Source organism: Lutjanus erythropterus, chromosome 22 (genome assembly GCF_056507025.1).
Source record: "Lutjanus erythropterus isolate fLutEry1 chromosome 22, fLutEry1.hap2, whole genome shotgun sequence".
NCBI classification, from domain to species: domain Eukaryota; kingdom Metazoa; phylum Chordata; class Actinopteri; order Lutjaniformes; family Lutjanidae; genus Lutjanus; species Lutjanus erythropterus.
In genome coordinates, this window is record NC_139338.1 from 8,021,773 (window position 1) to 8,036,492 (window position 14,720).

At 39.4% G+C, this 14,720-nt stretch overlaps 1 protein-coding gene across 2 annotated transcripts in view; it reads left to right on the forward strand.

The window, feature by feature from the left end:
* The window catches only part of slc38a4 (solute carrier family 38 member 4), a 47,234-nt gene that overhangs the window by 23,813 nt on the left and 8,701 nt on the right, over positions 1-14,720 (forward strand). For both annotated transcript variants that reach the window (XM_084710571.1, XM_084710570.1), the window contains exons 4-13: positions 877-992; positions 3,056-3,129; positions 4,456-4,548; positions 4,772-4,853; positions 4,937-5,019; positions 5,850-5,908; positions 7,092-7,352; positions 8,438-8,517; positions 9,785-9,885; positions 10,245-10,369. In XM_084710571.1, coding sequence (XP_084566697.1) covers positions 877-992; positions 3,056-3,129; positions 4,456-4,548; positions 4,772-4,853; positions 4,937-5,019; positions 5,850-5,908; positions 7,092-7,352; positions 8,438-8,517; positions 9,785-9,885; positions 10,245-10,369 — 1,074 coding nt within the window. The remainder of the gene's footprint in view (positions 1-876; positions 993-3,055; positions 3,130-4,455; positions 4,549-4,771; positions 4,854-4,936; positions 5,020-5,849; positions 5,909-7,091; positions 7,353-8,437; positions 8,518-9,784; positions 9,886-10,244; positions 10,370-14,720) is intronic.

Here is a 14,720-nt window from a genome sequence, read left to right on the forward strand (position 1 = left end):
CGCACCAAATTTCTCTTTTGGGTTTCGAGCTGGAAAGGTTTGGGAACCCCTGCTCTAATGTTTCAATACAGTTTTCAACAAAACGCCCACCATGAAAAGTCCAAACTGTTGAGAAAAAATAGAATTTATCATTAATCATATTTTCAGTATATTCAGATTCCATCATTTCAGTGTGACTGGTTTTGAGGCAGGCGCTCTTACTAGAACGGCCATTTCATACCAATGTTCAATAATCACACCAGGAAAAATCCATTTTGGAGGAGGCAGAGGGGCCAAATTCTATCTATTCAGCAGCAGGAAATGGACCAGGATGCAATGCAGCTACAAGATTTGTTAAATTTTATCTTTAGACATGACACTTTCTTCTCTCAAGTATGGTGCTGCACACAAACGCTGCAGTAGTTTACTTCTTGCAGTTACAAGTGTGTGTGTTTAAAGGCAGCCATGAAGACGGTACAACAGTACTCAAAATATATTTGCTCAACCAGTCACATACTACGATACCACACTCATCACTTACTGTATTTCTGGACACGAACTTTCCCAGCACAGGTACCACCAGCCATGTTCTGGGAAATGTTGGCAGTTACGAGTGGAACCAGTAGTTGAGGGTGAATTGGTCCAGTCAATAAAACTTAATAAGTACTGGCAACAGACTTAACAATTGATATCTAACAGTGCTGAGGGTTTTTTCTTTTAAATGCAACTTATGGGGGATAAAGTCTTAACTAATGTCATTAACGTCTTGTGTGGTTTGCTGCACATTGTCAAATGTTTGCTTTCTTTTTTGTTGCAATGCAGGGTTAGTATTTTAACGATCATATTACGGACAGTTTTAAATATGATCTCTCTTCTTTTTGTTTTCTTTTTGAGCAGCATCCTGGTCACACCTCCTTCGGGATGTCCGTCTTCAACTTGAGCAACGCCATCATGGGCAGCGGTATCCTGGGCTTGTCCTTCGCCATGGCGAACACTGGCATTGTGCTCTTCACGTAAGTACTTCCGAGACAAAACAAGGAAGCAAGCCATGGTGTGTGTGCGAGAAACAGCAATGCAGGGCAGGCAGGTTAATTAGAATATAAATAACATTACAATTACAGAGATCAAAGTTTTGTGGATATGGATTGGCTCATTATGTCTCCACATTGTTGGCACTGTGAGCTCTTCTCAAAATCCTGAATAGAATGATTCGCAGTCATAGTTGACTAAAACTGGTTTCAGTTACACAGTCATGTCTTCCAAGATTGAATTTAATTATGGAGCAAGCTGACCTGACATGCTTTACAATAAAGAGACCAGTACAAGGCGTTCCAACTGGGTGCCGGGTGGAACCTGAAGAATGTTGCAATGTGTAAGAATGTAGTTATAGACCACATGAAGCCTACAATGTGAATTGCTTTCAATTAGCAAAACTGTCTTTCTCTGCAGCTCTAATAATTTATTAGCACCATGACACCATATTTTAACTGTAAATTGGACATTTCACTGTTATGAAATGTTAACAAGCTATAACTATTACCTTAGGTTTTGTTAACATTTAACAGAACATGATAAAATGACAAGAAAGAATATTCTATCACTATACTAGCAGCTGGGTGAGGTTGTAGTCAGTCGTAGACACAAATATGCTTTATGTTAAATGCTAACATCAGCATGCTAACATAATCACAGTAGTCATAATCACTTAAGTTCCTGCACTTAAGTTTAGCCTAATTTTGGAGCATTATCTAGCTCCCTTCCCAAGAAGTTAGCATGACATGGTTGGTACCAATGGACGTCTCAGCTCCTTTAGTTTCATATGATACCAGAATCTTTCAAAACAGAGTCCACTATGACAGAGGGACAAATGTACATACTCACACCAAACACATGATCCCGTCCATGCTTATACTTAGCAGAAACAGCACCGAGTACAGCTGATGCTGATTTGAATGTCATTAGTTTTTCAGTAATAATTGGTCTTATACCGAAGTATTAGACAGATGAAAATGTTGAGCTGATGATGGTGCTACATTAATCAATACTTGTTAAGACATTTCACTGAAAAATGCAAATGACAACCAGCTGTCAGGGGATCACCAAAGTCATTACAATACACAGGTGCTGACTGGCCAGTGGGAAAGAATGAAAATTTGAATTGTAATCACATTACCATCTGGAATATGGAGCAGCTCACCGAACAAGAATGTTTAAATTCCTGCACCCTGCGCCCTCAGTTCCTCTGCCGTCTTTCACCCAGCCCTGTGCATGTGCATTATCAGCATTCACAAGTGACTTCCATGAACATCTGACACCCCACTGTCACCCTACACCCCTCAATCTCACCCAGGCAGCCACCCTGACCCCCTTTCCCTCCCCCTTGTCCACTTTACTTGATGCCCCCTGCTGCGTGGCCTCCTCATGAGCTGGCGACGCTACAGACGAAGATCGCGTCTCTGAAACACGTGTCAATGCGATAGAGAAACATGGCAATAGCAACTGTAAAATGATAGCAGAAAGGGAACAGTAACGAACTCCTGCCATCTCCTGTCAGAAAAGGTAACATACACTTATTCTGAAGCACCACCATTACAAAAACCTTCTCTAACTGCAGGAAGCCGTAAAAGTCACACCCCATCCTAGTTCTTCCAGTGTCAAACTGTTGACCCCGTTTGCCATCTGAAGAATGCAACGGATGGATGCATTGACGTAGCATTGACGTGACATCGCACTCGTCATGGTGGACACATGTAAAAGTCATGAAAGCACGCCACAGCTCCTGAGACAAGCCCCCCAGCAGCTGCAGTATGTCACAGCTACTTTGATGTTCATGATCTTTTTTATAAAAGAAAAATATAAAATTAAAAAAAAGTGTTCACCTGCCACAATTGTGCCAAAGTGGCCATATCAAAGTTAGATGTTTTTGAAAGTGTGAATGGCCTCTAATATCACATCAATCCAGACACTGATCTTATTTTTTTCATACACAGGGTTTGTTTTTACCACTGATAACACGTGTGTCATGTCTCAATTTCGCACTGACCTTTTGACCTCTGTTTTCCCTCTCTCTGTGCAGAGTTCTTCTTGTCGGTGTGGCCATTCTCTCATTATATTCTGTACATCTGCTCCTCGTGACGGCTAAAGAAGGAGGTTGGTATCTAAGTTAACTTAAAGATGCAGTAACCAATTCAGGGGAAGGCATATAATTTTTGAGTCTCATTCCCAGGTTGTCAAATGCTGACATTTTAGGTTGGTAGCTGCCAACCAGGGAATATGACTCCACAATGAACTGTCTTACTGACCTGTGGTGCCTGAAAATAGAGCCAAGATTCTATCTTGTCTATTTTTCTCTCAGGCTACTTGAATTACAATACACTGAAAGGTTATTATGTAATTGTTTCCCAGTGAGGACAAAAATAAACAGCCTACCTCAGTTTTAGGAATATGTTCACTATAATACTTTATCTTTTTTAAAGTTGCTGAGCAATGTTGAAAAGTATTGAATTCTTTGCTTGGACCAATTGGATTTCTTTGCAGTCTGTTATTCATGTTGAATTAGCCTCTGATAGTCAAGGCTACCCAACCAGGGAAAGATGAGTCATGTCTGATAAGACCCAGTCAGGAATTTAATGTGGATGCCTGCGTCCATGTTTTCAAAAGTTTCAAACTAAATTGGTGCCAGCAGTGTTTCCAGAAGGCCCAGTTTTAGAAGTTGGAAAATGCAGGAGTACGGACGCTACCTGTAAATGTGGCAAAATTTTTGTTTTTTAAATTGAAAACATATTATCGTGGATGTAGCCTACATTAAACCTTGTTAAGTTTTCAGACTTTTCAGACTTTTCTCCAAACCTTGTGTGATTTTTTTTAAATCACACAAGATCAAAGAAGTACAAAGAATAATACGAAAAACAAAAGAGAAAGAAATTATAGAAAAAAAGAAAACAAATCAATAAAAATAAACAAATCTAAAATAAAGAGCTCTGCATTGTATCCCAAGTGTTTGGTACATCAAAGACTGCAATTTAGAACAAAGGATAAATTCATACACATATATATGCAAATATGGTTGTGCTTCTAAAAGTTAATCAAATCAAACAATGAATTTGACTGAACTGCTCAAAACTTATAGACATGCAGTCTGTGACATTGGGTCACAAGGAAATGCTGCTTCATTTTTAGGGTGTTATGTGATGATTAAGGACTGTCACATTTTATTTAATTGTCCACAATTCCAATCACAAGGTATCCTGTTTAATTTCAGGTTTTGATTACTAAGTGTTCACACACTAACCTGGGGGCATTACTTAAAACATTAATTACATTGCATTTAGGGGAAACTAGCAAGAAAAGAAAAGGTAACAATATAAAATACACCTGATGCTTTTACCTTATTTACTCTCGTATGACTCTGTTTTTGTTGGATTGCCTGAATTGCTCTCTGTGACTAATCCTGCATCAACTTGTCTGTCCTGGCAGGATCGCTCATCTATGAAAAGCTGGGAGAGAGAGCATTTGGCTGGCCAGGGAAAATGGCAGCATTCGGATCTATTATAATGCAGAATATTGGAGGTAAGCCATGACTTCATGTGTATTTGTGTTAAGGTTGTTCTGATACTACTAGGAGTATCGGAGAAGCCTCCAATACGATCTAAAATGCTGGATCGGGTGATGTATGAGTGTTTTGTATTGTATCGGAACATCTCAAATGTTTGTGTATGCTAAAACTATATGTGCATGTAAAGTTTTAAATGGGATGGAATCATAAACAGTCTCTGTCCTCCCTGTCCTATAGCTATGTCCAGCTATCTCTTCATCGTGAAGTACGAGCTGCCTGAAGTTATCCGAGCCTTCCTGGCTTTAGAAGAAAACTCTGGGTGAGTCCTATTGGAGATAAATGTGTTTGTGTGTGTACAGTCGACACAGCATGAGCTCTGACCTCACTTTAACCTCTCTGCAGTGAATGGTACCTGAACGGGAACTACCTGGTGGTGTTTGTGTCAATTGGAGTCATTCTACCCTTGTCTCTCCTCAAAAATCTGGGTAAGGACTCACTAAAATGTTTTTTTTGCCATTTTATTGCTAATTGTTTAGCACAGGCGCCGCAAACTGTTATTCAGATACCTCTGATACCGCTGCTGACTTTTAAGAGGCACCATCTAAGTCACTTCCGGTGGTCTGGAGCCAGTTTCGTCTCAGTGTTTCACTTCCATGTGCTTGCAGCTGTCTGTAATCCACCAAACCAGAAGTACTGTAACACTAGTCGAACCCTTAGTCAGCTCTGGCAATTAGGTGTTACTGTAAAATAACACTGCTATTAAGCCTGCAGTCAGCTCCGCCACTCAAATGTAATTTATGAATGCAAGAGTCAGACTCGCCTCAGCTGGCTCAGCTCCCAAAGGGTGCACACTGAGCCCACAGCCCAGATTATGTAATTAAGACAGTTAGACATAGAGGAGCAGATAAGATCAAAGCTATATGTCTAAATTTTATTTAATACATGACAACAGCAGTCATAATTTTGGCGTTCGCAGGCAGTAGTTTTGTGTTCTTGGTATTAGATTTGATCATTACTCCATCTGTACCTTTAAGGCTTCATTCACGCTGCATCTCAAATTTGAGCTGCTGCTTATATCAGATTTTTGTGAGTCTATTTCAGGATATAGGTCACAACCTAGAGCGAGATGTGACCCGCATCTGAGAATAGACACCAGTTTGAATTGAAAGCAATGTTAAAAAGACTGAACAGAGTGCAGAGATGCAGAGAAAGAATAGAAATATATAGAAAAGTATCATAGCAATATCTGCTACTTGTATCATTGCAGTAGTTTGTGGTTTTCTTTTTTCAATCACTTATGTTTTCTCCTCTTTAGGCTACCTCGGCTACACCAGTGGCTTCTCCCTGTCCTGCATGGTCTTCTTCCTGGGTGTGGTAAGTTCAGCTTTCTAAAAACCAAAGCAAATGTGTGCATACAAAATGGCATCATAAGAGCTACTTTAAAGGCACACCAGGAATTTGTCTATGTTTGCTAAAAGATTTGTTAAAGGTACTATAATTGATATTTTTATTTTGAATATGGTGTATATTAAAGAGGTTGCTCATTAGCATTAGCATTATTGTCAACTCTGCAGCTCCCCTTAGCTTTTTTTTAGTTTTTTTTTAGCTTTTTAAAGTTGAGATGATAAATGCCTTCTCAACCATTTTAGATCACATCCCCAGTCATATTTTGCACCAATTTAGCAATATATGCAAAAAAAAACATTTGTATTGTTACATCAAAATAAAAACATTTGTTCTTCCTGTAAAACAAAACATGAAACATGACAAACATTATGTAGGCTTTTGCTAATCAATTTCAACCATTAACACCATGACAACTTTTAGCTGCACAGAATTAAGATTCAGCATTTAGTTAGCTAGCAAAAGCATTGTATGTCGTATTATAAAAGGGCCACTTGTGAATGTTCAAATCAAATTCCTTCCAACTTTATGCTCTGCTTGCCTATTATGTTTCATATAGAAATACATCACGATACAGAGTTAAAGTTATATAGCCTGCAGCTTCACCCTCACCACTCTCGACAACCAAATTTGTCGGCACATCAGACAGCCGTTAAGTTTGTCTCTGGCACCAAATGGCAGAAGGCAGTGTTAGCAGCTAGCTAGTAACATTTAGCAGCTAAAGAGGCAGATATGACAAGATCAAATCAACTATCACAAAGGTGATAATATGTAAATATTGTGTTTACAACTTGTTTCTGCTGCCTTCAAGTTGTCAAAAATCTGTTAATGCAGTTTGGGTTACTTAACAGTGATGTTAACTTGCTAATTAGCTGACTACTAGCATGATGTTTGACTCTGTTCTCCTGTTGCCTGAGAGTCCAATATGGCCACCACAGGGTGTATTACACTTAGTGCCCTATTTAGAGCATTACATAATCTGGAAAATGTAGATTTAGCACATGCGTGTTGGCAAATAAAAGGACAAAAGTGGAGAACTGCCACAATGCCAACTCTGTTCTCCAGTTTCATTTATTATGAAGGCCACCACTTGAAAGCACTATACTATACTGTAACATGACTTCATATGGTTCTTTGTATTGTTCTTTTCCAGGTGATCTACAAGAAGACCCAGCTGACTTGCCCTCTTCCTTTCTTTTACCACCACTCATCCAACCTCAGTATGAACGCCTCAGTCATGCCAGGGTTGTACCCGCCACTGAACAGCTCAGCACACATGGATTTCTCCCGTGCTGATGTTTCCCCCGCAGTCCTCGGCAGCCACGATGCCCATCACTCCACCGGTGTCCACTTCGAGCCTCACCCTGACGATAAGGAGATGTGCACACCCAAGTACTTTGTCTTCAACTCACAGGTACAATGGGGTTGGTAGCCTACAGGTTAGCTCGTAATGCTGGTACACTTGTGATGCTGATTAGCTTTCAGTCTCCAAATGTGTCCAACTTGCAATGCTCAGTGTTATGTGAAAAATAATTCATGTTTAAGTCTTATTGATAAAGGTTTAAGGGTGGGACTTTTGAAATGCAAATCTAGACCACTGGTTGAGTTTAGCATTTGAATCAATAACTGCAAGACCAGGATAACATATCACATTGCTAAGGTATATTGTCAAATGAGGATGATGCAAACACCATATTCATCTTTGTGAATGAACATAGTACATTTGTATGAGACTGTGGGAATGCATCTTATACTCTACAACAGAAGAATGCCAGGTATTTGCTAAGACATGTTTAATGAAGGTGGGATTCAGAGGGTGTGTTTTGGTATTTGTGTGTTCACGGATTTGTGTCTGGGCCTATAGGTCGTAAATCAAACTAATGATTTGACACGAAGCGTTGTATTCACACTGGGACACAGCAGGTTTAGTTAGGATTACCCTCTTTGTCCACTAGATTCTACCTGATTCTTTATTTACTACTGTGGACTTGTAACAACTTGTCAGTTGCAGTTAGAGGAATTAAGGAACTAGGGAAGATTGTTTTGATCAACGAAGTGTTTAAGTGAGTGAAAAAACTAGAAGTATCTAAGTGACATTTGCAGTCAGAGTTTGTTGAATCCCTCAAGGCAGTGACACACCAAGCCAACCTTAAAGAAGAATGAGTTCTGACTAATCAAACACTTTATATTAGCGCCAATCTATTGTACTTGCTGGTTGAGCAGGAATGCATGCCAGCAGTTGCATCTCAAGACATAACTGCTGGACTCAGACCAATAACTGTGAGCTAATGTCAATCTCAGTGTCCTAACATGTTTCATGGCCAATTGTCAACTTGGTGTGTCAACGCCTTAAAAAGCAAGGTCAAGTTTCTTCTGTGCTTAATTTCCATTTTCTCTTAAATAGGGCAATCTCTTGTGAAAATGTGGGTGATTTTTCTGTCCAGCAGCTGCACACTTGAAGATTATCTAAAGCCACATTTCTTTACTTCTATCCCCCAGACTGCATACACTGTGCCCATTCTGGCCTTTGCCTTTGTCTGCCATCCTGAGGTCCTGCCTATCTACAGTGAGCTGAAAGAGTAAGTGTCCCTCTTTAACCACCTTCTGAAATAAACTTTAAGGATCAGTTCACCCAAGAGAAAGTCATTTTTTAACTATGGAGTCATGCAGATAGTCTTTTATGTGCCAAGGTTTGGAGATAACAGTCTTCAAAAGCTTGTGCTGCCATTCCAACACATATAGGTGAACAGATCTTTTCTTTTTTTTTTGCACTACTCAAAGCTCAGAAAAAAAGAGACAGTGTCCTGGTCACCCCCTCCACCTCACACCATCTGGACAAGTTTCAGACAATTCCACATGCCCACAACACATTGGGGATAGATTTCTGAACAGAGGTTATGAAAACACTCTCTGATTATTAAATTTGCAGCACACAGACTCTTGCAGAAATGGAATGTATACCGGCTTTTCTATGAATAGTTTTTACTGGGTCTACTAATAGTAGTTCTCATATACAGTCCCCAAGGCGTTGAGGTGCCTGTGCAAAGCCCAAAGGATACTAAAGGAAAAAACCCACTCCAGCCACAGTCTGTTCACCCTGCTGCCATCTGGCAGGAGATACAGTAGTATCTGCTGCCATACCACCAGACTAAAGAGCAGCTTCATCCCTCACGCTGTGAGACTGCTTAATTCAGCCTCAAATATCATATATCATTTAAAAGTTTTTATGAATTGCAACGAGGGAACTACATTTAAATCTCGCTATACAACCCTGTTGTATAATGATAAATAAATCAATCTTGGATCCTGTATAAATTTGAGGATCCGTTGAAATTTATGTTTACTTATTACATAACTGCTTATTTAGTAATGCCACTGTAATAGGAGCCAAGTTCAGGACAATCCAGTAAGTCTCTTGTGGCACTGGGCAGTGCTCAGGGCATTGCAGGATGAATACAATTTCTTGTTTGACAAAGTGTTTTAAGTATTTCCTTTGTTTTCCAATATGCAGTGAAAATGGTCCGTGACGTAGTTTAACAAGAGTGCTCTTTAGAAATGTGACAAAGAGGGGAAAGGATTAGGAAATGTATCACTAAACTGTGCAGTAAAAAAATGGCAACAGGACGTCTCATTCAAAGGAATATAAAATAAATAGTTGTGTTTTTGTCCAGTTGAGATGAGTCTTTGGAAAAGAATTCAAATGCATTCAAATACATGATTCTTTTTGTCTCTGTCTTTATATATTTATCCAAGATGAGTAAAGTAAGTCTCCAGCATGACCCTAGACTTTTAAAAAGCGATGGAACCTCTCTAAAAGTGAATGTGTACCTGTATGTTGTTTTCTAGTCGCACCCGGAAAAAGATGCAGAACGTCTCCAACCTGTCCATCTTAACTATGCTCGTCATGTACATGCTGTCAGCGCTGTTTGGCTACCTCACCTTTTATGGTAAGAACTGCAACACAAAAATGACAAATGCAATAACAGTCGACTGTGATCATAGACCATAAATAGCCTTAAAAGTATTGTTTTTCTGCCTGAGACAAACAAGACATTTAAGGGGTATCAGTCCCTTTTCCCAGACTTTAGTTGTAAGGGAACACTTTTAGAGATCCGAAATCGCAGGAAAAACACTAACCAACACTGTTAAATCGACCAGCAGAATCCACATCTAAATTATGGGAATTTGACATTGACACTTGTATTTGAACACTTCCCTTCTTTGCTGTGCCAAACTTGTGTGTGTGTGTCACCCTTTGTGTTACAATTTGGTCACATATTTCTCCGTTGTTTCTCTTCCACCACAGACAATGTGGAGGCAGAGTTGCTCCACACCTTCACCAAGGTTTATAAGTTTGACACCATGCTGCTGCTGGTGCGTTTGGCTGTCCTCACTGCCGTCACCCTGACTGTCCCCATTGTGCTGTTTCCTGTAAGTATATCATATACATAAACACACCGTCTGTGTGTTGTCTCTGAAAAAGCATAAATATGTTTTTCTTCTTCCCTGAGAACAAGAAAGGGGCACATATAGCAGAAGTTTAAAGGGATAGTGTTGATTATTAGATATGGTGTTGTATGAGGTACTTATCAATAGTCAGTATATTAGCTATAGTATGTTAGACAATAACACAAACAAATTATAAACAACCAACTCCAATGTTCTACGAGGTAAAATTATTGATTTAGTCTATAGAGTTTGGTTGGTTTAGAGAGAGCAATATTTGCCTTATAAAACAGCAGTTTTCCATCATAAAAGGCCGTCTAACAGCAAGGTAAAGCGGTAAAAATATTCTAAATATAGGGTACACTTGAACTGATATTGACCTTGTTTTTTTGGTGGACCTTTTTTAAGTGGCTAAAATACCCTTTGTTGCTGCTTTGCTTTGGCCACAGCAATAAATGGCTCAGCTTCCGTGCTGGTACTCCTCTCTGCTTCTCCAAACTGGTAGCATGTCGACTCGCATCTGCTATAGCTAAAACACTGATTATCAATAAGTACCTCATATAACCCCACTTCAAATAATTCAAACTATCCTTTTAATTTTGGAGAGCAGAAAATATTTCCTCATTGTAAAATGTAATTACAAAGGCTCTTGTTCACTGCCGTCTTTTTCCTCTGTCATCTCTTTCAGCGTCATTAAATTTAACCTCACTTAAGCTCCTATTCACGTCAGAGCGTGCAAACATGTTCTTCAGGCACACACAAACATACACCACCCTTGTAATTTAAAATATCTGGCTGCCACCCAGCTACTTGTAAAACCACGCATTCAGTAACACATTACTGCCTCTCTGTGTCAGCCTGTGCACAGACTGTGTTTTGTGTTTGGTGCAGAGTCAGACTTTTTTTGTCGTTTTCTGGATGCAGCTGTTTCTTTCCTGGCAGTTTGGTGAAAAAGAACACACTGTTCGGTTTGGCAACCTGCTGGTGTCGTCATCACAAATCCCAAAGCACACAAGCTGAGGTTGTAAACGGCCACGCCTCTTAATTCCACTAATACACACACGCTTACAGTTACTTTATATCCTCAAAGAAAAGTCTTTATTATTAAACTTTGTGTCTGTCTCCCCTCTTTCTCTCAAGATGGGGTCAAAGGTTAGCTTGTGTGTGATGTCCAGTTACCAACACATATCCCCTCAGTCACATTCATTCACACATACGTATACGCACTCCTCTGCCTTGCCACTCCATATATGTTCATGGACTAATTTTAGCTTGGCCCTTGTCTGACACACAGAGAACAAAAATGGCTGCTGGCCAGAGAAACTTCCATGCCCTGTTTTAGCTTACATGCACACACGCACTCACACACACAAACTGGATTTTATGGAAACACCAGCAGCTGCTAATGTGAGAAGAACTTCTGAAGTGGCTGCAGTTACAGCAGGCAGCCACCAGGCGGCAGCAGATTTGCTAATATTCAGTGAGAGGAAAGTGCTGACAGAGAATGATGCAGCAATGACTGCATGCCATGGATCGACACACACTGACACAGCAGACACACTCACACATTCATATGCAGTTACAGAATATAAACATAACTGTACTGTCATACTGTATATTCACTGACTCATATGTACACACATTTTTAAGCATCATCACATTTTGTTGCATTTTCACCATTTAGCTGATGCTTGCATTCTCTCACTGGATTTTCTCACCCACATCCCTCTAACACACACATATACACACACTGAGATGTTTTCCATCACTTCAGAGGACATTGCATTGACTTACATTCATTATCCTAACACTACACATAACCACTACTGGCCCAACCCTAACCTTAACCTAACCTTAAACTAAACCTAACCATACCTTAACCCTAATCGAAGTCTTCACCCTTAAATTTAATGATTTATGTTACAGGGACTGTATGTCCCCATAAGGAAGGCATGTCCCCATGATATGAGTATATAAACAGATTTATGTCCCCACAACATGAGTAATGCATGTACAAACACACACACACACACACACACACACACACACACACACACACACACACACACACACACACACACACTCCCGCTCTCAGCAGACACTGCTGGGTTTTTTTTTTCTGTTGAAGGGAATGTGAGAGAGGATCCCCCTCTCCGCAGTGGAAGTTTACAGCCACAGAGTGGACAGTGGAAAAACCCTCACCCTGACCGCTACCATCAGGGAGATAGAGAGGCGGAGCCAGGGAGACAAGGGGGTGGACTGGCAGGGGAGCGAGACAGAAACACAAACCTGATAGAAAATGGTTAGAAATCTGCATCTGGATATGCATCAAAGATACCAAGAAACCAATCTAATGAATCGGCTAATGGTGGCCACGGGAAAATACCTGATGGATAGATAGCATGTGAATACTAAGTATACAGTTAAGACACTGCAACCACTGAAAGAGAAAAATTAAGAAATCGCTGGCATACTATATATTCAAGATAAATATCAGTAGAATGTCTGAAAATACACAATATAGAAAGTATATGCAAGAACAAACTACTAAAATATAAAATAAACATGAGTAGTATACAAGGACACTAAAAAAAATACAAAAAATGTAAAGATGTAAAGAAATAAGATTGTTAAAGGGAGTCAAATTCCACTGTGCATCCCTTTAATCTTGTTTTAATGTTGGTTTAGTGTCATCAGGAGGTGCAAATATATCAAATACTGCAGGATTTGCCACATTTTCGCATGTGTGTGTGAATGTAAATTTTGGTTACATTTTCTTTGCTAAATAGGCCACAGCTGCAGGAATTTGGCAACCAACAATAGCAATATTGCATGACATGCATATATAAACAAGAAAATTAACTATTTTATTATAAACAATACAGCATTTAAAGGACCAGGATTTAGTGGTATCTAGTAGTAAGCTATAAGCTAATTAATTTTTCACAATCTGTTCAAGAGACATATGTCATAGACAACAACTGCAAGAATTTGGAAACTAACAAAAGATATTTTAGATAAACCATAAACCAAATTTTTAAATATTATTAATGGTGTGGCGTGTAAGCCAAAAGGCAAGAACTGCATATCTGGCCAAAACTAGGGCCAGAATCTGACTTTGCCGTAAAAATGTATAATGCTGTGAAAACATCATGTTAAATTTGTAATAACTACAAAATGAAGTTAAAAACCAAAGCAAGGTGACTCTGTTACTGCATCAGTCAACTAGACAGCTCAAACAAGAATGCCATAAAGGGTGAAAGTTACCTGGTGAGTTAGTTAGTTATTTCCTATGACTAAGTGAGGCAGCAGCTAAATCCAGATACCAAAAAAATGAGTTTTGCAACATGGCAGTGCCACCTCAACTTTTGACTGTAGTGTAATTCATGCAGTTTTGGATGGTGCAGAAACCTTTAAATTACACGTTAACGCTGAATTGCGTTTGTTGTCTTGATTTTTTTAATGCTAATGTTTTCTTAAACAAACTAGTAAAACTGGACAAGAAAGCACAAAGGTCAAGTTTCGTTTGTGAACACTGTACTTTCACTCTTTTAAAGGCAGAGTGCAGTGTTTACACTTTTTCATGTTATGTATTTTGGAGCGTAAAATAATAAGCCTAAAAAGTCTAGGGAAAGCTATCCTGGATGATAGTGTATCAGAAAATAGGACAAACAGGTCGTAGAGTGATTACCTTCGGATATGCAGCATGCTGTATGTATGTTTTCTCCCTTTTTGTCATCTGGCATACACTTCTTAGTCACGCATGAGAATCATCGATATCCAACAATTTGTTTGACTCTCAGTTAGCATATTTTAAATTAAACTGACATAGAGAAGGGTAAGCCTGTAAAAAACAAGTGAGAAAGTGAGAGGGGAGGAAGACTGAGATAACAGGACATAAAAATTTGATAAGGACAGAGAAACACAAGACTGAAATGGGATGCTGCAGGGCAGCTGTGGTGAATTGTTGCTTTGTGAAAAGAGCAAGGCAGTAACACAGACAGGGTTAGGGGTTCAAATTCCACTGCAGCCATGTGCAATGGAAACCTATGTGCTATGATGCTTTTAAAAATGCCAAGCAAATTCCTTCTTGGGGGTTGTGTTAAAAACTGGTTTTAGCCTGTGAATACCTGCATAGATACTCCTGAAAAGACATGAGTCATAGCCTGCTTAGCAAAATTCAGTACTAGTTGTTGAGCCAGTAATGTAAACTCAATGGCTGATGGAAAAAGGTTGACTTGTGCATGAATTTCTATAATCAAAACTGTGCATTTGGGAATGTTTAATTAACTAATTACCATTCTTGCTGTAAATTAGGCGTTGTTGCTGTGACACT